The sequence below is a fragment of the Enoplosus armatus genome, chromosome 12, assembly GCF_043641665.1.
Source record: "Enoplosus armatus isolate fEnoArm2 chromosome 12, fEnoArm2.hap1, whole genome shotgun sequence".
Lineage (NCBI taxonomy): Eukaryota > Metazoa > Chordata > Actinopteri > Centrarchiformes > Enoplosidae > Enoplosus > Enoplosus armatus.
In genome coordinates this window covers 10,774,661-10,801,133 of record NC_092191.1, presented here as the reverse complement: position 1 = coordinate 10,801,133, position 26,473 = coordinate 10,774,661, and the positions used below count along the sequence as shown (strand labels likewise).

The window sequence follows — 26,473 nt, the reverse complement described above, 5'->3', positions numbered from 1 at the left end:
AGGGCCCAGGGCTCATACTGTAAGGCAGATTTCAGGCATTTTTCCTTGTCTGTTTACTCTGCTTGTACAAAGATATCCCTTTCATTTACTGCTGTCAACGCTGAGGGATGGCCTACTCAAATTTAATCTGATACCTGTAAAAAAGCAGTTACTAGTGCCTGGCATATTTATTGAAATATACAATGGAAATGAATGGTATTTCATTAAAATCTCCTCTGTGAACATGGATATATCAATCAAGTCTGAAGCATCTTTTTTACATACTTCTGAACTACAGTTATAATTAGATCTATGAAATAAACTTGTGAATCTCACTTCAAAATGTGTCACCCCAAGAAAGCTGGTAATAAATAACCCAGCACATTGTTTTGCATGTTGAAATGAAGAATGCAATATGTCATTCGCTGTGGCTTAATAGTATGGTATAGGCCAGTCTTCATGAAGATACACAGTACTTTAGGCTGGGACTCCATTTTGGACTGTTAGATTTAGAGTTGGGTTGACAGTTGGACCAGCACTAAGAGTTAGAGCCAAGGTGACAGTAGTGGAGGATCCTCAGGCCCCTCTGCCAGACTATATACTCCACTCCACTCTGTGTCACGCCTTCACCAAGACACATTGGAGCCCCCACCATCCTCCTTCACTTTGTCTTTTGTCTAGCTCCCTCTCATTTTTAAGTCTTGTCTCTTCTTTCACTGTTTAATGTTGGTCCTCTTACTGTCTTTTCCTCTCTCCTTTATCTTCCCCTCTTGTTCTGTCTATCTATCTGTCAGATCTGGTCTAGGAAATCTTGATTTAGATTTCACTACCACAACTGTACATCTTTCACTTTCCACCCTCCTCTTCCTCCTGCTCCTCTCCTCACAGCCTTGTTTTGCTCTGTCTCCTCCAGGTTGACTCCTCCACCAACCGAGACAGGAGCTTATCCTGGAGTTCTGTCCTGGTTTCCACCCCTCTCTCCCTGGGCAGTGACCTGCCAGCGCTGCCCTCCTCTGGGAGCTTCCAGCTGCTGTAATTACCTCTGGCACCCAGGCTCTGGGGCTTCCACACAGGTGACACCGTGGAAAGGGTGGGTGCAGGGGGTTTGAAAGGAGGAAAGGGAGGTTCTTTCTGTGCAGCCGACAGGGCGATGTCAGAAGTGCTGCTGATCTGCCTGCTACTGCAGTCAGGATAAAACTATACAGCCTCTCTTGTACCTCCATTAAAAACAGGCAACAATTATATACTGTATAATGTGTACTTAAAAATGCATTAACATCTTACTAAGGGTGTAATTCACTAAATTCACACTTTGATTCTATATATTGTTAAATATCATGATTAAATATATTTTCAAAACAGCAAAGTGCCTTTTATCTCATGTACTGAGTGTGGCTTCTCAGCATTACAGCACAATTAAAGCAGCAATTTACAGGACAGCAGAAACAAACAGCTGTGATGAGAAAAACAGGATATACAGTATCACCAGAGCACCTCACTTTTTCCAACAGATTTTGAACAAAAAGTGTAGTGAATTGTTTAATTTACCATGCATATTGAAACAAGTGTTTTGAACAACATAAAATCATGCAGCATATTGTTTCACCCCTATTGTTTACATCCTGAATTTAACTCACTCAGTTGTTTGGAATTACTGTCTGAAAAATATTGTTTGTTTGTAGCGCTGCTTTGCCGCAGCTTTGTTCTCTTTGAAAGATGAGTTACTGTGACCGTCTCCAACAAATAAAGAAAAACTCAAGTATGTTTAAGAAGTATACATAAAAGAAAAAAAAAACATAACAAAGAGCTGGGGTACAGGCTGGAGGCAGGGACATGAAGAGGAGGTGAAGGGCGAAGATGAGGGCTATGTTATCTAAGACTGCAGCGCTGCATCATAAAAATAACAAATGGAGACTGTCACTGCTGCTCAGATCTTAGACGGAGGGGAAAATATTTCATGTGTCAGATCCCCTCACCTTTAAATGGACTGTTCTTAGCCAGGTCTGATTTTGACAAAGCACGGGGCTCTTCCTGTCGTTACATCCGGTGAGAACTGCCACCGTCCAGGCTTTTATGACACAGATCTGTCCTTGGCACCATAAAAGGGGGGCAGAGATGCTCACTGTTGACCTGTTGTGCTACCATAGTGGTGGTCAAACCCATCAGAAGTGTTTCGCATTGTGAAGACAGTGGTGGGCTTATTGTGAAAAGCCTGACTCCACATCAACTGTTATTCCGGTTTAAGCCACTCCATACACCCGACTCAGTCAGTTCAGCTAACGGAAGCCTGGTTAAACTTGATACCGCACATTCAGACCCTACTTAATCATTTTTGATTTGAAAGAAATTATGCGAAAGTGATTGACCTGTTTCATGTCTTTAACCTTTTGTTAGCCTGTCTGGCATTTAAAATTACGGTAGATGGTTACAATGTTGGTTGGACATGGTGTGAAATCATCTTTACTAGCTTGATTTTTAATGCAACTCTAATTGCATACATACATACATGAATACATATTAGTTTTGTGCGCATTCTTTCGAGAGTGGAGTGTGATGTTAAGAAGTTGCGACACAATTACATCAACTGACTACAGTGGGTCAATATGAGGCCTAATCAATGTCTAGTAGCAACAGATCAAGGCTGCTTCATCTTGAATATGTGCTACGTGCTCTCACGCATATATTCAGATCAGAGTTAACCTAGATTACTCAGATTTATTCCCACTATCAACACATCACACAGATGAGATCAATAAGAATGGATAACATAACTTCAACTCAGTCTCAAGGTCAATATATTCCCACTCTCTGTAGCTGTTAAGGTTATGACTTATATTTACATAATCCATGGGCTTCCATAGGTTTTGATTGAATGTATGATAATATATTGTGCAGCTTCTTGTTTATTTTGAAGAATATCTGTACATGTATGTACAAACCACCTGACTGAAAAGGTTATGAAGTCCAAAGGTCTTTCTCTTTTCCTTACCTTTGTGGCTCTTGGCATCTCTGGATCCTCGGGGTAAAGGAGTGTAGGGCGTTGGGCGACTCTCAGATCCAGCCTCATTAGGTGGCTGGGAGAAAGGAGACATACAAATATAAAGACTATCTAGAAGAAACAAGTTTTAAAATGTCAATTATCCCTGTAGCTGACTGGGAGTGTCATAAATCCTTTGGGATTGCAACAGGAAATGTTGGAAACACTGCTCCTGTTTTATGACATAATGTGGCAGGTCATGTTTTATTACTTCTCACGTGTTGTGGAGCTACAGTCCCGGCTTTGATGATCTGATCTACGACCTAGTTAGGGAGGAGAGGTCTTAACCTTCACTCAGCCATGACCTCCTGCAGTGGTCAACTAAAGGGTAGACGTCACTCACTCTGAACAGCCAAATGTAGCGTGCTTATGTGAGGGTAGTATGACAAATGGCACGAAATGACCTCTCAACGCTGGTTTTAAGACAGGAAATGCAATTAAGGGAAAATCTCTGTTTAGCTGGCTATCTCATTTGATATCATACAATTGAAATGTAAAGTAAATGTGTGCATAGATTCCTGGCTGTCCAACTAGAATGAGCTATTGATTGTGAGCACAGGCCTGAATCTCAGAGCATGTTCCCAAACAGGTCAAGAGTTTCTTGTGTTGTTGTTTCTTTCGTGCACTTTCAAGGTCCAAAACATCCTCTTCCTTCACTTAGCCTTTTAGCTAGTGGAGCAGGCAGTTTATCATGACACAGCGATATCTGATGCCTTTGCAGAAATACTTTCCTTTCCTGCAGGAAGGAATTCACTGGGCCTTTAATCATAGCAAGAGACTCAACTGACAAATACATATTAGAGATGGTTTGGAGCTGCATTTTTCCCACTTTTATTGTTGTTCCTCTACATGCCCATGCATAACCTTGAGAAATGGAATGGTCTGCACTGTTAAATGGAACCAGATTCTTCATGGGCAAAGAGAGCACTGTGAATTGAAAACGATCACATAATGTGCTTTCAGATAGCATCTCTGAAAGGCATTAGGGTCTGGCCAGCATGTGTCTCATATTACACCAAAGAGAAAAATGGCAAAATAACCCTATTTTGAGACCTTACTACAGATATGCTGGTGGACCAACGTTTTGAAAAACAGCTTGGAATAGAAATATTGTTTTGACAGCAGACCTGCTGCTCTCAGCCTCTGGACTGGCTGAAACCTGTTAGGAAATATCACAGATCACTCCCTGCTTGTGCACTGTGCTTGTATGGAATGTGCAATACAAGCGGTTAAACAACCCAAAATAAGAACATACTTTACTCAGTAAAAAGGGACACCTCCCATTTGAGGAAAAACAATCAGGTATTCATACTTTATATATTTTTTTTAACTACAGCACTGGAAATGTGGATACTGGAATGGGCCAATGAGAGATCCTGAATCAAAATGATCACCACTCAACCTATCTACAAATGTTTCCTTATTGCCCTGATTTAGCATTTTGCCATTTGGTTTTGAGGATATAATTGATATTGGCTTTCATAATGAACACACAAAGAGTCTGTCTATGACAATTGTAATGAGCTAACAGAGCAACTCAGGCATTAAGACAGGAATTGTGAGCCCTCTCTATTTGATCTACCTCCATGCTCTTCTGAACCACTGAGTTGCGCCCCTGCTTGCCTCATTTCCTGGCCTGCTTGAAAGATCACAAGCCTGGGCCTCTTCTGGCCTGCTTGGCCCCAAAAAGCCCCTCCTAATCCTGCTGCTTGCCCACAATTAATCTTCCTAGTTGCCACATTATTAACAGCACCACCCACAGACTATGTTAGGGGGGTGTCGGAGGAGAAGAAGGAGAGGGAGGACTGCTGGGGTTAGCGGCATACTGGATAGAGTCTTGGGCTGCCTCCACATCCAGGCTTTGCTCCTATGGGACGTCAGTCACCTTGCTTTCAGTATCACCACCCACCCAGTCCCTGTGCAATGCATGACACCACCTCTTCACCCTCCTCAGTATCATGCCTGCTGATCAAACACTCGACCCATTGAACATCTGTGGTTGTCACTTCCCGTCCTATCCAGCTCAACCATTTTACCCCACCCACAGAACATCAATCAGCCAGCTTTCCCATGTCCTGAGCCTCCCTTTTCTCCTCTCAGACCTTCCTCCATACCCCTCCACATCTGCACTCTTTCACTTTAGTCAATGGCCTGTTCAGGGATGAGAAAGCAGCAATGCTTATGATGAGAAAGCATGTGGAACAAAGGAAGGAGAAATTTCTCTCTTGTACTTGCTCAAAGAGGGCAGATGGATTGATGACTTTGATTATTTTAAAGCTTTATAAAGACGGGCTATAACACTAGTCTTAAAACATTACAACCACTAATACATGCACGACAGACAGACGCTGAATTGTTACAATAAACACAGAGTACTACATGACTGAAATTTCATTTCAAAATAAAATCCAGAAAAGATAAATCAATGATTGACATTCAGCCCCTTTTTTAAACTACTAGTTAATACATTGTTGGGGATGTTAGAATAGAATCATGACACTGTATGATTACTCCTAGGAGCTTGATAGGACCTCCAACAATAAAGTGACACAATTCCCTCCTTTCCTGCATTTATTGCAGAATATGGAAGCTTTATATGTGCTGAACACAATGCTTGTTCATACAAATGTCAGCTCCCAAAGGTCTAGAACGACTAACATACAAAAATAAAAGCTAGTGATCGTCTCATGATGTCCTCACACATCAGACCCCTTTCATGTTTTCAAAACAAGCGCTTCATCTATGCTCCTACTCTCTTTATTCCACCTTTTCTGCATCCTCTCTTTCTCTCCCCATCTCCCTCTCTTGTTTTCTCTAGTTGTACCTACACTGAACAGAGGGAGGTGCTGCTGTGTTGTCTATTTAAGATGCTCCTGGACCCCCTTTTCTCTCCCTCTCTCTCAGTCTCTCTGCTGTCCAGATTAGTCTGCTCATCAAGCTGAGCATTGTTTTAATTTGCTGGGCCCGGGGCATATGCTGAGTGTTCACATCATTATTGTCTCTGTGCAATGTGAGTTATCACCACAGCTTATGATAATGCGGCACAAATTTACAGGCTGGGGAGCACCATGGATTCTGTGATAATAAAGGGTGGACAGAGGGGAGTGGAAAGAGGGAGAGAGAAATGAAGGAAGTGTGTGTGTGTGTGTGTGTGTGTGTGTGTGTTAGAGAGAGAGAGAAATGGGTGGTGGCAGCAAGAAGAAGCTCTGTTGGATGTCATTATGAAAGATGATTCCCGTACTGGATAATACATCACACCAGTGCTGTCTGTCTTCTCCTTTTCTGTGTTGTTATGCGAATAAATGCTGATAAACCCAGAGGCAATAGTGATTATTACTTCCCACATATCACCATGAGAGAGGGGAGCAGGAAGAGAGAGAGACACAGGGGAGGGATGGAAAGACAAGAAAAGCAAAACACAAAGAGAGCCACATGGAGCACATAACCACCTCCACAGTGGGGTTCCTGAAAATATGAGATACCAAAAAGTGAGTCGAGGGAAGGCTGACGCGTATCTAGGTGTTTTTCAGATGCAACTGCAACAAAGTTTACAAAGTTTTGCAAGCTTGGCTGTCGATTTCAAATCTTGATGGGTGTTATATTACAGCACATTACGCTGACATCCACTGATCTAGAAAGATTTCACTAGAATGTGACTATGATGTTGGCAGCCACAGAGTTATGTAAAAAAGTAACTATTTTGCAGTGTATTATACACACTGTTTTGTGCTGGCTCTGAGGTCTCAGCTCATCCTGACACAGGTGGTTCTTACCTTGCCTCACCTCACTTCCCTCCTTAAGACTGACCAGCAATACAATCTAATTACAGCCGCGCTACAGAGGGAGACCAGTGTAAACACCAGCCCTTTTTATCTCCTTATACATCTGGACAAGTAGACAAAGTGCTAAAAGGAAATAAATGTGGCCTGACAGCCACATCAAAGAGTTCAGCCAGAGGCTTACTGCTACTTAGGGCACAGGAATGTTGTTGCTAAGCATCAGCCCGCAACCTATCAGGGTGCAAAGAGGGCCCTGTCCTGCCTTAGAGAGGGAAAAGGGGAAAAGAGAGAAACGAAGAGGAGAGAGAGGGAGGGAGAGTGAGGGGAGGGGGGGCTGACATTGAGGGGTGGCTAGGGACTCAAGGAGATTTTTGTAGCTTAAAGCAATTGTTGGAAGAAACAAGCCTTCTGTTTTGTTTTCTCTTGACACCATTTCTGCTTTTTGTGCTTGCAAAAGACATGTATAAAAATGTCTTTTGATATGTTTTCTCTTTGGGTCTATATCAAAATATTTCTTTTGTGTCTGTGCATGGAACTTTTTTTCACGTCTTGTCTCTGTAAACTGGTGCTGCTTTCTGATCATGTTAGAGATCAGAGGAGACACAACTTGTGAACTTATTTGAGTCAACATTTAATGCTGGCATGACACGTTTATTTCTTCACAAGATGGAATTTTTTATGATTCATGTGTCGTACTTCTGAAGTTAGGGGTTACGAACAATACAACACTTTTAGAAATAAACAATGAAAAACGCCAGCCTGCAGTGTCTCACAGCATGTAATGGCAATGATGAAATGAGAAATGCTCTAATTCATTACTAGAGATTGAATCTACCACTAATATACACACACTGAATTGGTTGAGATAAAACCTTTAAATGCATATTTTGCCAGCAACAATCAAACTGGCATGGTGAAAGGTAGAACAGTAGTTTATTCATTAAAATGTTTTCTCTTTTTTATATCTGCCCTTAATAACTGTGGCTTAGGGGAGTAGAGAAAAGATTACGATGCGCTTTAAATTGCTGTTGTGTGCGTGAAAAGCATTATTTCTGTTTTCTTAGGTAATGGCAGGGAGAAGAACATTTGATGTAATGGTGCCTGCACTTGTGGGTAGTACAGCAGTGTTTTGCTCAGCAGGAAGACTGCTGAGCGTGTGTTTAATGATTTACCAGTTCTACTCCAATGAACTTGCTCTGAGTAAATGTATCATATGATCACTGATCACAAGAGCAACTGTTCAGATGTTTCGCTCGGGGCACGAGGCACACGGAGCGAACCAGCAACAGTGAACATCGTCGTTTTGTGTACGGCTAAGCATCAGACTGGCAAAGGTTGAGTGCTGCTGGACGTTAATCATCCGTAGCGATGACTCATACATGGTAATAGGGCTGTATTTGTTTTTAGGTTGAAATTTAGAAAGTCATTCGACCTTTTCTTTGAGCGTCTTGCAGAATAAGTGTAGGTGATTTAAGGCAGAAACGTAAGCCTACATTACAGGTACGTAGTACAATTAGCTTGAGGCTATTTCTTATTTTGGTCTTGTATGACCTTTCCATTCTGAAGCTACAAAGTTACAAAAACAGAAAAAAAATGCTAAATGTTGCATATATTAGTTAAAACAATGATTCAATGTCTTATTCCAACTTTTACACAAAACATAACTGATTGTTTCATATATTTTCATAAGTACAAACAATTTCTTTTATCTCTAAAACAGAAGAAAAAAGGAAGATGTGAATGTTCTGATCTATCTGTGACAAAAATCATTTTTGTCAGAGTTTTGCCTTATTTAACTGGTGTGAAAAGAAATATTTTCATCTTTCCTACACAAACTATGAACTACACAAACACACGCACACACACAAAACCAGAGCAACTAAGGAGTGTGACATATCATGAGGCTTTCTGTTCTGATTAGGGGCTGTAGCTAACGTCAGAGCTGTTTTCTAGAGTGTAGGATGTTTAATAATTGAAGACTCTGGGAGCGGGCCTGTCACACCGGCTTGTCTAGAATGTTTCCTATGCAATTAGACGCCGAGAGACATTTGAAGAGGACCCACAAAAAGAGCCACAAAAAAGTGACATGTGAACTTAAAGGAAATTAGCTCTTCACACGAGTGAAATGTGAAGGTTACTTAGCAATGCTTAACTCAGACTGCGGCTGTGTGAAGTGTGTGTTTGACTCAGCCTCGCTACGAAGATACGAAGACTGCGATTTTCTTTACTTTGAGCCGGCTTCAGTCAGTAAGATCACAGAGGGAATGAAAACTAATTTTGACTCAAGGCATACGGGAAGAAAAAATAGGAGAAAAAAAAACCTGAGATGTGTCGAAATAATGAGATCTCTTGATGTTTTCTGGGAAGATATGGGATGATGCAGACAGATGCACAACTCACATCTTCACCCAAGGACACACACACACACCCACCCGAGGAACATTTAACCACAACTTCAAGACACACAAATTTGCTTGTGTGTATGCAAAAGCTTGCGCACACCCTCTCACATTATTTGAGTGCATGAAACACTAATGCACATGTACTAACATGCCCACTTACATTCATGCACAAACACAAACTGATCAGTTGATTAGTGCAGATGCAGACTTGTATGATGTAAATACAGCACAACCACAGATATCTAAATGTAAGAACTCTGACCTCAACTTAATGCAAAATACATAATAATGATAAAAAAAAACTGAATTGGGCTTACTTGTTTGTGTTTTTTGACACCTAATTATTTTAGTATGTAAGGATCAATTTGGAGCACATACACATGTGATTTTAATTACGAACTTTTGAACTGGAAACATCACATATTTCAAGACTAATAAACAACACTAAAAACATACATAATGATGATAATTAGGCTATTTAAAATTAGATTCCTCTTTATTTATTTCCATTTGAAATTATTACATGACAACCTGTAAACACAGATGATTAATATGCTCCCTCTCCATCTCCGCTCGCCTCCAATCCCTGACAACCTTTCGCAAGAAATTCCCCCCATCCACATCTCTGAGTTCCACGTCGCAATGATAACACTGTCATCTTCCACACCTATCATAAGTCACAGGCAAACGACCCAGATCCTCCGTCGTGAGACAGAACCCTCTGCGGGCCTGTAAGCTGTATCATTACACCATGTCATCTTTATGGCACGGAGCAAAGCCCAGCTCTCTAATTACACTCTGCCTACTCCATTTACCCAGACAGGGACAGAGCAGCAGGCAAACAATGCATTAAAAATGGAGTGCTTCCCTCTGCTCTATGGATGCCCGTGTTGTTCTGCCGGTGGCCGCCGTTGGTGGCTGTTGTTGTTGTTGTTGTTTCTCTAAAAGCTGTGGCGGAGAGATAGCAGAGGGCCCACGCCACTGTGCCTCTCTCTCTTCCCCTCCTCGACTTCCCCACCTCCTCTCTTCTTCAACCCTTTCCTCAGAAGGACTTATGAAGGTGAGCGGCTATGTGACAGGCCAGGAATAAAAGAGACAAACCAGGGATAAAAATTAAATAAAAAGTAGCTGTCTTAAACAGTAATTGCACTCCTTTGCTGAGCATGCTTTCAGATATATAAACCTGATTTACTGTCGGCGTTGCTGCCACAAATCAGAGGGCCCTCTGAGAAACACTCGTGCTATGAAATTGTTTAATCTCATCAAGTTCTGCTTTCACAGCAGGCCATAAATCACATAGTCTTTGTTATCATAGACCTCCATGAGCGCCTCTGAGGCAGGCAATGGATCGTGGGTATATATAATCTTGACTGCGCAAACAGCAGGGTCTGAGCAGCCTGAAATACTTTCATATTAGCCGCGGTGCAGCTGGCGGAACACAAGCACCCTGATGGATATCTCATTTCCTGCGCTCTGCATCTATTTCGAGCAAATTATTACTGCATAAATTTCTTGTCAACAGAAACGGCCAATTAATTAAGTTAAAAATGCACTCGTGATCACATCAACACACCAAACAGGAGAGCCGGGGCAATTTTCCGCTAAGTGAATTTACCGCAGGGGTCACTGTAATGAATGATTTTAAACTTTGTCATAAAGTGGCAGACAGGCCAATATCTACACAGGAGCTGCGATGCGGACTAACCCGCGACATATTTGCATAAAGTATATTTATGAGAAAATGCTGGAGGACGACAGCCGGGGCGAGGAAATAAAGTTTACAACTACAAAACAAAATGTCCGCCAACCTCTGCCTCTCTAGCGTTTCATCAAAGACATGCACGGAGGATTGGATAGAGATCATAGAAGCACCTTCGCAATTTAAGATACAAAACATACACATTTAACAGAGCTCGCAATCTGAATGAATAATTCATAATGTATGAGGGGTTGGGTGTTTGTGGGGGTGGGGGGTGGTGGTTGTTTATTCAGCTTGGGCCGTTTATCAGACAGTGAGGATCCCACGGCGGGGATGAGCTCGGAGATTTATCTGTGTTTGGGCTCCAAAGCAGATAAATCAAAGGGTGTAATCATGCTCTGAGTGGCCCAGCTGTGACCTCGAAGTGAACTAATGACACAGGGATATCTAAGCCCCTTTTCCTGTTCCTGGGTTAGGCCCTTAGGTTAGTCCCCTGTCAGACAAGAAGCTAAAGAAAGACACGGCTGCACAGAAAAACCGAGGGGAAACTTAAGGCCCTTCATGTCCCTTTGTCCTGTTTACACAACACCACCACCAAGCAGGATTGTTCACCCACTACTAAAAATAACAGTGTTGGAACAAAGTAACAGCAGAAGGCTACTGTATAACAATGTTTGTTCAAACAATAGCAATGAGTATTGATTGCAAGTATACACATAGCGAGTTCACGAGCTGCTATTCACAACAGTCCATGTAAAAGATACTGCTGTTTGGCTGAGGATGTCTCCAGTTCCCTCTCAGAGCAAAGGCTTTCTCCTGGACTGAGCCTGCTCTGATTTATCATGTCTTCTGCTAGCAGGCTGTCCGCTGATTAAGCCAGTGGAACTTTGTTTCACTCTCCTCTCTCTTTAATCTGTCTCTCAGCGAGATAAATTAGCCAGTGCCGTGCCAGCTCCTGCTCTCTTTACCTCCCTCCCTCCGTCTCTTCCTCTCTCTCTGCTTTTCTTTCTGTTTATCTTTTCTGTCTGTCACACATTGAGAAGAGAGCAGACACATCTGCTCCGACGCTGCTGCAGGAGATAGGGCTGGGCTACATCCCCGGTCAGATTTAGCTAAGAGTGTCTGTGAGTGAGAACAAGAGAATGAGTGTGTTTTTCCTCTCTTTTTCTCTCCCTGACAACATTCTGTCAAACAATCTCCCTCTCCTTGGCTGGGCTTATGCTCTTTGTTGTTGGCTAATAAATCAGAGAGTATTTATGATCTGTGATCCCTATTCTTAGTCTTTTAATGGCGACACGTTTGTGGGTGAATTAAAGCAGGGTTTTATTCACTAGGCTGTGGGCCAAAGTGAGGCCTGGGTGCCTGTGCCTGTGAATGTTTTCCCTTCTCCACTCTTGCCCAGGTGGTAAATCACACTCTTTGTCAGGCAGTGCTAAGTTAGTGTGCGTCATTGGGGAGAGCAGGAAGCACTGAGCATAATTCTGTCCATCAGTTTAATTTATTGTATCGGTAGCTTTGTAATCTCCGCCCCATAAATTACAGGGGCTGACAGACAAGAATTTGGTTTTAAAGGCGGTGTTCATCAAGATTTTGGCCGACTATGTTCCTTATTTCTCTCTCATATTCAGCCATGAAAGAAATCTCTCAGCGTAAAGGTAAGGATACTGTACTATTTCTTATGTTTTTTGTCAAGTTATCATTTACATGAAAGACTACTATATAGTGCTTGCTGGAAATGTGAAAAGAGTCAATAAAAAGAGGAAGAAAGAGAGAGAAGAGGGGGTTCGAGGACATGACCTTGTTTGGAGGTTTTATTTCAGGTGAAATATAAAGCCTAATACAAGGGCACTGCCGCAGCATCTGCTTTGCAGATAGTGCACTTGGCTCCCCTTCCATGCCAGTGAATATAAATCAGGGGAGGCATCTCAATGCTAGACCTGACTTCTAGAGGCCAACAAATCTTTAACATGAGATTACGGCCTCAGTGGAGTCATCCATCTTTGGGTGATAGAGGAAAATATCAGAGCACTCTATGGGCAATATGGTTTCACTGAGTCAGGACTGATGTGTACTAGCATGTACAGAATGCCGTGTGTAATGGTCTAACAATTCATTATTTTCATACACTGTGAATTGTTTTCCACAGCGAGGCTGACTAGGTGTTTATAAACAAATCAAAAACCATTAACTAAGCATTCTGAAAAAAACAAATAGAAATTTAATAATATGAAATAACAAAAATATTGAAATCTAATACATTTTCTTCACATACAATCAGGATAATAGTCCTAGGAATATAATTACCCTCTTCTATTTTCAGCAGGACAAAAAAACTGAACTCAAGACGTGTTAGGGGTATTTTCATTTAATTGTTGTAAATGTAAATGGTGTCAGCTGCTATGTGTCGACAACAAAGAAAGCAGACCAAAGCAAAGCTGCCAATTATCTTATAAAACATGCATATCTTTCAAAGCATGGGTCTCCTTTGTGGGTTTAACCTACCAAAGGCAACGGGCGGTTTACAAGATGCTCGCTCAGTGGATACAATTGTGCTTAGCATAAAAGGGAACACAGACTGTGAAGACCTAACAATGAACCATATCTCCCTGTAGCCTTTTCAACACGCAGCATTTACATATCAAGCCACTAGCCTGATATGTAAACACATTCCATCAGATGAGGCCATCGCAGCCAATGAGAGCCATTTCAATCCTCCTATAGCTCACACACTGTGTAACATTAGACAAAAGGAAAGAGGCCTGAAAGAGACATCTCATGTCATCACCCAAGAGAGATAATGGAATTGTTATACACCCTTGATCACAGACACTCTCACGGCATCTTGCTCTCTTTTTCACTCATTCTTTGTCTCAGTGCTCTTAAAGTCCCTCTATCGCTCTCCCTCTCTCACAAATGTGCACACACACACACACATACAGCACACGAGTAAAAATTCCAGCACACTTCAGTGCGATAGCTCCTCTTCTCTTTCAGGGTTTCATCTCAATAGCTTTTTTATCTGAGGACTTCAATTTGCAAGCCTAGCTGGAAGGCAGCTCCTCCTGATATGTTAATTGCAGGGTACTTAAGCGCTAAAAGATTAACATAAAACCCTTTGGAAACAAGCTAATAGTTTATGATAATTCGTGCATGGCCTTTGTCTGTCTATCATTACATTGCCTCTAGCGGTAATTTTATCAAGGGGCTGTAAAATATCATTTAAACAAGTTCACTTTCAGATAATTAATAGTAGAAACTGTACTATTCAATTGAGCCACACTGGCACCATTAACAATATGGCAACTAAGCTATAATTAAAGTATTTTATTTTATTAACCTATTCATAACGTTGTGCAAATGATGACACAGAAAGGCTTTTTTTTTCTTGCTGAAGCACCGTCACCAGAGCAATTACAGGAACTCAGGGTTGTCTCCTCAGTTAGCCGAGCTGATTGAAGCTTTTAAATTAGCAGGTGGGTGCATGGCTAGCATACCTCCCACACAGAGGGACGGCACACCAGCACACCAGCACGAGGAATCTGCTGAGCTGACAGATCGGAATTTGTGCTGTTTGCCAGGGCAGAGAGATTTAGATTGAGACAAAGGTTTTAACCTGGATTTGAACCTGCGCTGGACGAGATGAAAAGATTCCAAGTGAAGAGAGGGAAAAGATCACAGCAGAGTGATCTCACTCAGAAACACCTAGTAGCTCAGACACTGGAATAATGCCATGCTGTAGGGATAATCAGCGGTGTGCAGTGACAATGGGTCTGTAAATCTACCACCATAACTATAAGAAATTTGCCAAGCAGCCAAAAGTTGAGTATTTCAACTACCAAACCAAAGCAGTGACTCCCCTCCTTGTTCACATCCACTGCCATCTGAAAATTTTTAGCTTGACTATGTAGGATGTGTGTAACGGTCGATGCAGGCATGCTTGTACAATGCATGTACTTGTACTTGTGTGTGAATGTATGTGTTTGATAGAGACACATTAGACCCTTCACACACATGTCCGTGCGCGCACACACACACACACACACACACACACACACACACACACACACACACACACACACACACACACACACACACTTTCTCTTTCAGACACACCATCCCTCTCATGAATAATACAAAAACTCCTTTCACCAAACAGCTCAAATAGCTATTCATTCATCTGCATACCTGGAGCCTTGCAAAATGATTGGCCTGCCATTACCACTGGAAAAAAAGAGAGAGAAATGTTCCCCAAACAATTTGCTTCAAAATGAGACAGGAATGATTCTGTTCTTTTCAACGCCAGAGACAGACCCCTGTGCATAATGATGTTAGCGTAATGGGGTGACAGATAGACTGGGCGACCATGACATTAGCATGAGAGACGCACCAGTGAGCAGCCGCTCAACTGTGGTCTCAGAGGGCCCTCAGACATACACTCTGAACATCGTTTGTCTCACAGCTCTACGAGCCAGACAAATGAAGACACGCCATGTTTTATGCCAAGCAATATACCATTCCACTTTAGCAAACACATGACTTAATGACAGAGGGAAACCCGTCTCTGCATTACGCAAACCCACTATCTCTTATTAGTGAAGAATAACTTCATTCAAGGTTGGATGGAGAGCAGGGACACAGTCCCCGCCTTAAGGATATGACATGACAATACTTACAATTAAAAGATACAGAGGTTAGCTGAACTAAATAATGAGCAGCAATAACCGATTAAGCCTTATGTCTTTGAATAGAGCCTTTTCAACAGGTTACAACAGGGAGAGTAAACTGAAACCGCAGCTTTACTCACTAAAGATCTGACCTACAGTAAAAGCTATTTCCAGGCCTAATAAACTTAAGGCAGGCGTGACAGTCAGGTAGAGAACACCACTGCAGGATTTTATATCTTTATCAGTGTGACAAATTCACAATCTCACCTTTAGGAACTAAAATTACAACCACACATTTGTTTTACCGAGTGTGAAGAGCCATGGGAAGACATTGGAAGGCCAATCAGCTGTACACATTGAGAAAAAGAGATTGTGCTACTCTAAAAATCTAATCTCAGAAACCAGAACATTTTATTTCACATGGCCTTTTACCAGTGTGGCTAACTGTCAGAGTTTGTTAAGGCTAACAATATCTGCGTCAGTATCTCAAAGCAAGGGGAATATAATCATATGTTTATAAAAAGTGATATGCAACATATAACATGCTGTCAAAATCTAGATGCTGCAAACATGAGCCACGGACTAAAAATGGTAGAGCACTGACAGCCCTGCCGTCCGCAGCACGGCACTGTCGAAGGGTGAATGCCTCCTGTAAACATTTATCTTCCCTGTGAGTGTGTGTCTGTGTGTGGCGCGGCCTGGCGACAGGAGCTTCTCTGAGGCTTTATCTGCGGCATGACAAGACAACCTGTAATATACGAGCATCTGGAGCTCCTCTTCAAACACAGCCTTATCTCACGCCAAACATTCCCCGAGGCCAGAGCAGAGTAAGAGTGGCCCAGACCAGACCAGACAAGACCTCACACCGTCTCACCGTATCCCACCCAACCCGTGAGCCGAGTGCCGGGCGCACAAGCTGGGAACAGTCCATCAAAGTGCGTGTGTGTGTTTACAGGGAGTGTTCTATGAGTGCAGCCTCGACAGCTGAGAACAACAGTGTGACATTACAGTGACGGAAATCATCTGCTCAGAGTTTTTCTTCCGTCCTGCTAATCGGGCTAGAGGTTAATGGTGTTGCACTCAACACAAATGGACACGATCCCTCTTCATCCACTGACTTAAACATAACTGTTGAGACTAGAACTAAACACCCATCACTCATGTTGCTGTTTGGGGGAATTTATTTTACATCAATCTTAAGATAAATAGCGAAGGCCATTACAGATCTTTCAGAGGGCAACTTGAATGAGCTGCATGCTATCACTTTCAAAGTGACTGATAGCGGCGTTCATAGGTTGTTAGAAAATCTTTAAAAGAACCACTGAGTCACACAGAACCGCTCTCTGAAAATTGTATCTTACATCCTTAAAACTCTGCAGACATTAAATCAAGTATGGTGAGTTTCATTGCCCTCAGCAGTCGTTCTCTCAAGAAAATCACTCTGGTGTGAGTGAAAAAAGTGTGTGAAGAGAAAGCAGCTCAGTAAGGACGCTCCATTCTTTTCTCTGTGTTGTGTGCTCCGCTCGGACTGCTGCCTTCAGCCAGCCTATGGGGGGGATGCAGACATGCCCCTCTCTGGGGCCTGTACATACGGCCTGTGCCTCACTTCAAAGAGAGGGCATAAGGGCAGAGTACTCCCCCCAACTCAGATCCATTCGGCTCACAGCTGATTCCTCTATGTGTGTGTGAATGTTTATGTGTGTCTCACTTTGACTCTCGCTAGGCCCCTCTAGCTTTCATTTCAGACTGCTTTCTATCCTCTTGTCGTTTTTTTCTTTCTGGAAGATGGATAAAGAAAGACATGGAAGTACAACCCCTAGCTTGTGTGTGGGTGAGTGCATTTGTGTGTCTTTCTTTGATGTCTGATAATGAAGGGCAATACTGTGCAATCACTAAACAAGCTGTCACACAAGCCCTCGTCATGATTCGCGGCTACACAGTACCCACAATGCAAAGCATACTAATATTACCGTGAAACAGGGTGCGTTCAGCAAAAATCACAACAAAGGGCTGCATGTTGACCTCCATATACCGTGTGACCAGTGAAAAATGATGTGCTAAAAAAATAGGAAGGAAGAAGGAGTGTGTGAGCGAGAGGAAGTGCGTTTGAAAAGAAGAGTGAATACTGCAGAGAGGAGCTGAGCTCAGTGGCTGCGGCGCAGGGAGGTCTGGCCTTTACAAATCCCTTCTTTTTTGATCTCTTCATCCAGATGAAAGAACAGCGGCAGGCAGGATTATGCGGGACAATTGCGCTTTCTCCCCAAACCCTGACTTGATCGGCTTTTACGAGAGCCCTAATCATTTTCAATTAACCATATTTTCTGACATCCTGTAATAGCTACAGTGCTGGTCTTAAACTCTCCAGCCGCCTCAGTGCTCCCCCGCAGCCCCCTTCTTGCTAAGCCTCTCATTCTCAGACAGCGTGCCTGTAGTGTCTGCTGACAATCTGAATGGGCCTGAACTGCAACTTGTTGTTAAGGTGCCAAATAACCCATTTACCAGATGCTTGACAAGGATGTTATTTGGTTTGCTTTGATTGAATGTGCTTTTGTGTCAGTGAAGCCTTGAATTAATGTTGTTTGTTGGTGGAAGCCCCTGGGATACACCTCAGTGTCAATGTTATTTTTGTGTTTTTCTCCTTTTTATGTGAGGGGGTTTCCTTTTGATATGATAATCAATATCTAATCTAACTAGTATAAGGCACGCAGGGAAATATTGTATACTAATGTTTCCCAAATCCACTGATTCGCAAAATGATTAATCCTGACATTCAGCCTGGTAAGAGTGCAAGCCAACACCTTCAAATACAGCCTCTTAAGACATAAACTGTATTTGTAATGTCACAAAGATTTCATCCATGACAGTTTAAGTTGCCCTTTGTTCATTCACCAGGTGCCTAATTCCAGTCAAACTTTGGAGCTTGGTGTCTCTTGAGGGACTCAAGGTCTCAAGGACTTGACTGAGACAGACAGCACCATTAGCAGGCCCTGGACCAGCCCCAACCCTGACAACCACTCACAGCTGGCAATGGCAGCCAGAGGAATGTGTCTCCTTTTCTTCAGTTTAGCCAGAGAGAAGTGAAACAAATGTCCATCACTCACTCACTCAGCACCCAGTAGGACGGCTGGCTCTTTTTTTTGAGGACGAACGAGTAGGGATGGAGAGACTGAGGAAAAATGGCATTCAGTCGCATTCAGTGAAATGAGTTAGATATGACAGTATGGGAGCGGGTAGCTTCCACTCAGATGTTATAGGAAAAGAAAAGTTAACAGAAGAAAATGCATGAATTCAGTTGAAAGATAAAATAATAGGTAAACCCAAAGTAATCTGATTAGAAACACACACTCTCACTAATACAGCCATGCACAAAATCCATGCCCAATTCCACACTACATATTCTTATTATATCGTAGTTATTATATTCTAATCTTTAGTATTTTTTTGCAGCATTCATTCAACAGTTTTAATATAAATAAGTTCAAAGTTTAAAGATTTGTACTAACCACTGACCGTTAAATTTGGCATGTTTTTCTAGATCTTTCTGTGCTGTCGCTGTCTCACAGCCATCCACAATTTGATTTTTTGCAGATGTGAGTCTCCAACAGTACAATTTAAAATTACTCAACTGGCACACAGCTAATGCCTGCAGACAAATGAAGTTGGGAGTTAACAAAGGCAAAATGTTTTCCAAAGATTTAATATTATTATTATTATTATTACCATCGAACACATTTAATTCATTTTTCTCACCTGTGAGCAGCTTGTCTGTGTTGTTCGGCATTATGAAACAACAGTCTACATCACACTCTAAAATCAAGGAGATTTAGCAAGCATACTGACATTTTGTCTATTTCAGAGTGAACACACTCCATACTCAAAACCGGGATTTAATTATCATGTATCATTATTATTGGGACACAGTTTAAAACATAAGCCTAAAAAAACCTGCGTTAAAACTTATTTGCCCCTAAAAGAAACACTTTCCCCTGTCATGACCATCAAAAACATTATTATTGTTGTTATTGGTTTTCCTTAACTGACGACGAGTAAAGTCAATACAACACGCACACAGACATTGATCTAGCATAGTTTTGAGTCATGTCTGTCTGCCAGTGGCTGTCTGTCATTATCAGCTTTGATAATGCCTAATGGTGTCTTCAGTAGAGAACCCTACCAGGATGGGTTTGTTTCCCCAGCTCTCTGCAGCTCATTGGCTGGGGCCTCTACTTCTAATCACCTTTCATTACAGCCTTCTGATCCCCAGCTTTCCTTTGTACACTGCACTTCATCGTCTTTATTTTCTGCTCTAATTGCATGTGAAAGATGCCCCCTTTGATTCCGCCTGCATGCCAAAGTGCTATCAGGGAGAGAGTGTCGAAAAGTGTCATGTGTGTCTGTCTACTTGGAGGATGAGGGAGCCGCATATTCACCTGCTGAGGACAAACCCGTTTCTCCCCGAGATATGATGCATCTATCACCAGCTCAGAGGATATCAGCGCTGTCTGTCAACATAATAGCAAAGGGTAGGGGGTAACAGGATTGGAGAGGGGAGGGGGGTGAAAGGAAAAACATAGAGATAGGTGCTCTGAATGGTGCTCTCACTTATAGCAAAGCACTCAGTTGTGCGTTTTATTTTCAGAGCAACGTGATGCACCAGTCTTGTCAAGTGTGGCTTGTTTTTTTTTACCATTCTCTTTTGATTCTTGTCTAAAATTAAAATAAATAAATAAAAAAAGCACTGACTTTTCTCTTGTACCTTTTCTTTCTTTTTTCCAAATGCCATCATTTGTTGCTGCTCAGTGGAGGTTGTGTACCCACCATGTTAGGCTTGTTCACTGTCAGTGTTTAACCTTTTCAATATGATGTCTCCAAGACCTTTGGTGGCCACCGTACGGTTACAGAAAGGCTTATTGTCTGCAGGTTTTATATCCTGGTTCCTCTGCAAAAACTCGTTAAATGCATGACCACCTCCGAGCAGGAATACATGTTGCACATGAGGCACAATTAGATAATTCTGTGGCTCACCCTTTGAAAAAGTATCACCCTAACAAGGGTCTTATTTTGGTAACAAATTCACGGAAGGGCTCTTGAGTGGCCTGATATCTGTTCATTGTTACGCTGGTGTTCCAGGATGGGGAGACTGGAGCAGGAGAGACACAGAAAGACCTCACTCTGACAGAATCTAATCAAGAGTTGTCCTAACATATTACAACTGACTTAAGCTCTATCTTTCCTCCCAGTTAAGTCTCACTCACTCAGAATCAAAATAACCAGGGAGACAGAGACAAGAAGAGAAAGCGAGACAGAGAGGGAAGATTAGGAGATGGTGAGGAACAAACCACACATCCCTTTCTGACTGAAATGGAAAACTACTTCCGGCTCCAATTTCGGCATATGCCAGGGCGAGCTGCAGAAAGATAAATGAGCTCTCCAGTACCAAGAGGAAACTGATTCTTTATCTGGCATGGCACTATTTACTGACATTAAGAATGATAATATCAATCAGCAAGCTGTCAGCAACCCAAGTGGGCTGTGAGGAGAACAAAGGTGCCACTGTCTCTCTTTTGATACGTTTACAAGGAGATGTTGATGTACCTGCCATTCAGGTGCAAATAATGTCATCACCACACACCCTGATCAGGGCCTGCTGCTCCACCTTAGTGATGAGTAAAACTGCCCAGGGCCCTTTCCCAAAGCTAGCGTTCATGGCTAGGAAAAATAAACCTGACGGGTTAATGAGCAAGCAATCAACACAATAAGAAGAGCAGCAGAGCACCAACATGTCTGCACAACTCCTCTCCCGGTGAAATATAGCTGTGGGTAACAGATTTTTTCAACCTTTAGCGGTGATGAGCGGGAGAAAACACATGGCAATAGCATCAGGGACGCGTCTGTGTAATTACTTTTGGCCATCTTTCAAACCTTTCTCTCTCAGGAGAGAGATGTGTGACAACATATGACAAGAAAGCCAACAGGCTTTCCATACAGAATAATGGAATCCATCATCACTGAGGCAGACACACCTGTCTGGCTTTGAGAACAATGCCACACTGCCTATTTATTAGGTGCCAGAAAAGTTTATGTTTGTTCGGTGACAGTGACAGCAACTTGATCCTTTTCATTTTTGGAAGGGGGATCTCAAGCTTTGGGGAAAGGAAGGAGGAGGGGAAAGTCTGACTCACATATTTTCTTCTCTCGGTGGTGCACAGTGAGTTCTTTTTCTTCCTGATAGCTGTCTGCTAAGAAGTCAGATGACAAATAACAAAGACTGTCATTCTCCAGGAGGCTTTCACTAATTCCCCCCCCCCCCCCCCCCCCACCCACCCACCACAAAAAGATACATATTATATCCTTTTGACACTTCAAGTCCAGCATCAAATCAATCTTTCTTGGATTTGCAAGATATGGAATTGCGTAGCAAAGCAGGGATTGATTTAATTATTCATGCTAGTTCGATAACGTAACCAGCATGAACATAACTGATTAATAATACGAAAACAGATTCAATGACTGGCTGCCTCTACCAGAACCATTTCATACAAAATTACAGAACACAGCTAATGAAATGTTGAGGTAACTCAAGAAATTCTACCAGATAATGACACCTGTAATTTTCCTCAAAATCTAATTAGAAAAATAATTACCTGATATGTGTCAGTGTATATGTTTACTGCAAACACTTGATGGTTGTTTTGAGACAAATACTTGATAGATAAAAAGCTGCAAGTTGATGCATGATCAAGACATATTTAGACATTTATTTTCATCAGGCAAATTTCCTACAATAGGTTAGAATTTGCTTAAATATAAAAATTAAAAAAAGGACAAACTAATTCAATGTGTCAAAATATATTTTTAAGATCAAGAAAATTAGATTGAACCATACAGTTTGCTGTTGGTCTATGGCTGCTCAGTGGGCTATCACTTCAGTCAGCCGTGTTGACGGAACAGTGCTGGCTGTCATCTTAACAGTTAATAATTAGGCTTCCTCCTGCCACAAAACAGAGTGCCACGGTGACAAAAGCCAATGGCAACCGAGGTGGCGGCTTGGCTGCCGCATTATAAATAGTCTGACCGGATGATTAATGAGAGGGGCCACCGAGCTAAAGCAGCAATCTCGCACACAGACAAAGGCTGCCTGCACAGCTGCCTGCACACAAAAAAAATTAAACAAAACACAACAAGACAAGCCCTGTCCCCGGATAGAAACACGAATTGAGGCAGAGTGGCAGGGAAAGTGGAAACATGCCAAGTAAATAAATTATTGAATTTCGACCGACAGCTTATGAAGACTTTATTTAACCTCTAAGCGCTTTTGGGGGGATCCTCATTAACATTTTGACATGCTCAGTTGAATGGTGGGGTCAGGCAGGTCCCAAATGCAGGGGAAGTTCAGGAGAGACAGGCAAATTATTTTGTGATGATGATGAAGCAGATGGGAGAAAAATGGAAAAAGAGCACAACAGAGAGCCTTCGATAATTCAATAATTTGAGAAGCTGGAATTTTTGCCTATGTAAGCCATGCCAAAAATGTAATTTGTTTAGAAGAGATATTTAGTTGCCAAACAAAGGTTGGCTAGGAAGGGTTTCAATGGCACCACAGGGGCCTCTCTGCAGAGTCCTGAGATCCACACAGAAATCCTGGGAAGGGGCTACTTGTTTTCTACAGCATTCTTTAAAAACCCAAACACTGCAGATATTATTTTTGGCAAAATAAGACACTGCTCATAATAAATGCATGTTATAATATAGGAAAAGGTTAGTGTTGTTTGCCTAACTCATGCTCAAAATGGCTGATAACATCACTTCCTGTGAAGTATAACCATCTGTTTGAATTATGATTTTTTTTCTGCCTGTTTCCCTTCAATGTTTCAGAGTTTTGACTGTGAGTCATATTTTCCTCCCTGTTTCCATCACCTACTTTCATGTCACTCCACAGTAATAAGGGCTGAGCACTTCTACTGTTAATGTTACCCTTTACCATTTTCAAATTATACTCATCAAAGCAGACACGTCAAATCAATCAAAGAATGACAGCGAATGGAAAACAACAGTGTCAATAGTGACAAATATCTGTTTTTCTCTAGAGGGAAAGTTCCACAAACAAACCTGGATGCTCCATTCCACAACCGGTCAACAATTATCTTGAATATTTGGCTGTACGGTTGCTCCAAGCAGGTTTTTCCATTTGACGGGCCTTATTCTTCCCCTCCACTTTGCTGTGCTCAGCTGGCAGGGCTCTCAGTCGTCACAACATCTCCTTTTAATGCCCCTGACAGGGGGTTATTTGCTCCCATATATGTTTTCTCTCCAATTACACCATGGCAGGCTGGAGGCTGCCAAGCAACGCTGCTGAGATGCTGATGGTCACCTCTTTGACTAGTCCTTCCTGCCTCCTGCACTATATTTTTCATCTTTTTAGATTCTATTAGAGAGGAGGACTCTCTCATTTGTCTGTCCTTGGTCCAAAGTGTTGTTTAACACCTGACAAGCATCAGCACCACAATGCCAACTACTATTTGGGGGGAAAGGTAATATTGGACTTCTATTCTCAAATGTTCCTTCAAGGTGTATGTCTGGTAGGAATACGGTATGAACATTTTAAAATAAAAGTCTTGAAATATTCTCAAGAAAAAGATTCTGTGTATTCAGTGTGTGTGTAATACTGAAAAAAAAGTATTTCATGTACAAATAATTGTCCAAACAGACAAACAGCTGCAGTAGCCTGAGCAGTCGTGGGGATTTGCATTACCACACACACTTTCTTAATTATGTCAAAGTGTTTCAATTTGAATATTTAATGCAAAGCACAATGCTAATCTCCACCAAAACACATTAATTAGGATAATTTGCTTGATTCTTTGTGGCTGTTTACAGCAATCAGGCTGATCAAAGACAAAGTAAAATGATACCAACGGACTGATATTTCAAATATACAAGATGCAAACCCTCTGAATCAATAGAGCAAAACAGACAGCATTTGTGAGTATAGCTTTAAGCTAAGTGGGATGCCAAATGCAAAGGCTGCCATTGATACCACAATGAAAAATGCATGATTTCAGAGAGAGCGCTCTTTTATCTACAAGGCAAGATCAATAGTGGGAAGGGGTTGTGGAATCAAAGTTGTTTTGCTGATGCAGTAGTTAACTGACACTCTTAAAAACATCTGAACACAATTTGAGAGAACAAAGCGTGCTAAAAGACAATTGGAGGAGAGTAAGGTGAAGTTCTGTGGGTTGATAAACTTTCTTTTCACATTCAGGAAGGCAATATCAAACACTGAGTGTACAGGGCAACAGAAGTCAGATTCATTTACCACTGACAAGCTCTATGAAGGATCAGTAATACAGTTCTTTGTTTCTTGGCTTGAACTGCAGTAAAATAAAAATAAAAATCACAACAGTTATGACCACAAATTCTAAATCAACAAGACGCTGCAGTTGTTTTTATCAGAAAGACAGCGCGTTCTTCTTCTGAAACACTGACCCTCTAATCATCCATTAAGTTAGACTATTGTAGTGCTGACAAAGAAATTCTCTATTTAAAACAATACCACAAATGTACCAAAATACAATTTAAAATGACAATTGCAAGTCCTTGCTTGTGCCCTAATAACAATAGGCTATATAAAACAAAAAACACAAATGGACTCTGAGAATGTTAATTCAAAAGCAATCTTGCCTGTACTGTGCTAAAATAAATCCTCTGGCCCACCCTCACACAACATCTAAACATCGATTTCAACATGACGATGACAGAGCTAATTATTCTGTAACTCAAGCCTTGCCTCTGTCCTGACCTTCGCCCTGTGAGTGGACTGAGGAAGAGCCAGCAGCTTTCAGCGGAGGCTTGGGCCTGTCTGGCCTGAGTATGTGACAGGAGATAGACAGAGAAGAGAAAGAGAGAGAGAAAGAAAGGGTCACAGAAGGGAGAAATAGAGACACAAGAGAGCGAGACAGAGGAGAGGAAAAGGAGACACAAAGAGAGAGGGAAACATGAGAGAGAGAGAGAGAGAGAGAGGCAATGAAAGTGAGTGAGAATGACTGACAGACACAGGATTCGTCACAGGCAAAGAGTGAAGGCTCTGGCCACAGAGGGACCTGGTGAGAAAGCTAACAGATAGGAATCTGAGTTATCACTCTGTGCCACGGCTAACTGCTAGCAGCTACCCTGTCACCGCTGCCTAAACAAGCCCAGTGTTTTCATCTCCATATACACAACGCGGCACTCTGTCTTTTCTTCTGATGGAGATAAGATGTATAAATTATGAGCAGCTGACAAAGTCTACTCCAGCGCCCCCGGCGTCTCATCAATCACTAGCCTGTATGTCAGCAGGTAACTGACGTGGCCCCCGGAGGCACAGCCCCCTCTTTAGGTGTGTGAGTGTTTTTCTGAGCAAAAATGTGTGTTTGCAACTGTGCAATTGGGCTTTTGTACATGTCTGAGTATTGTGTCTGTGTGTGTGTGTGTGTGTGTGTGTGTGTGTGTGTGGATGTGTGTATGTGCTGTGTGAGAAGGTTGTGTGAACAGCTGATTCAGTCTTAACTCCATGCTGTGTGAGACGAAAAAGAAAAAAGAAATACACACAAGTTGCACACACCAGCCAGACAAAAACAACTCCAGAGTATATGTGTGTGAACTCAAGGTTTTACTGTTATATCTTGGGGTTATCTGTTGTGCTGATATATTCCAAAGAGAAACCTAAATGCTAGAAAGAAGGAGAAGCGTGAAAGACTGAAATAGGCTACAAAAAAAGAGTGAAACCCGGAGCTGTCTTGCTGGGTGGAGTCTTGGAGGCCTTAGAAGGCCAGTGGTAGACCACCCAGAATGATTATTGGTATTAACAATTTTCCATGAACCTCAGTTTCCTTGATCTACAAATGAAACATGGTCTGGGCCTTTGGTTGTGAGGG

At 42.0% G+C, this 26,473-nt stretch overlaps 1 protein-coding gene across 1 annotated transcript in view; it reads right to left on the bottom strand.

The window, feature by feature from the left end:
- lrmda (leucine rich melanocyte differentiation associated) overlaps window positions 1-26,473 on the bottom strand; it is a 193,181-nt gene that overhangs the window by 21,113 nt on the left and 145,595 nt on the right. Inside the window, exon 7 of the mRNA XM_070916592.1 lies at window positions 2,969-3,029. Coding sequence (XP_070772693.1) covers window positions 2,969-3,029 — 61 coding nt within the window. The remainder of the gene's footprint in view (window positions 1-2,968; window positions 3,030-26,473) is intronic.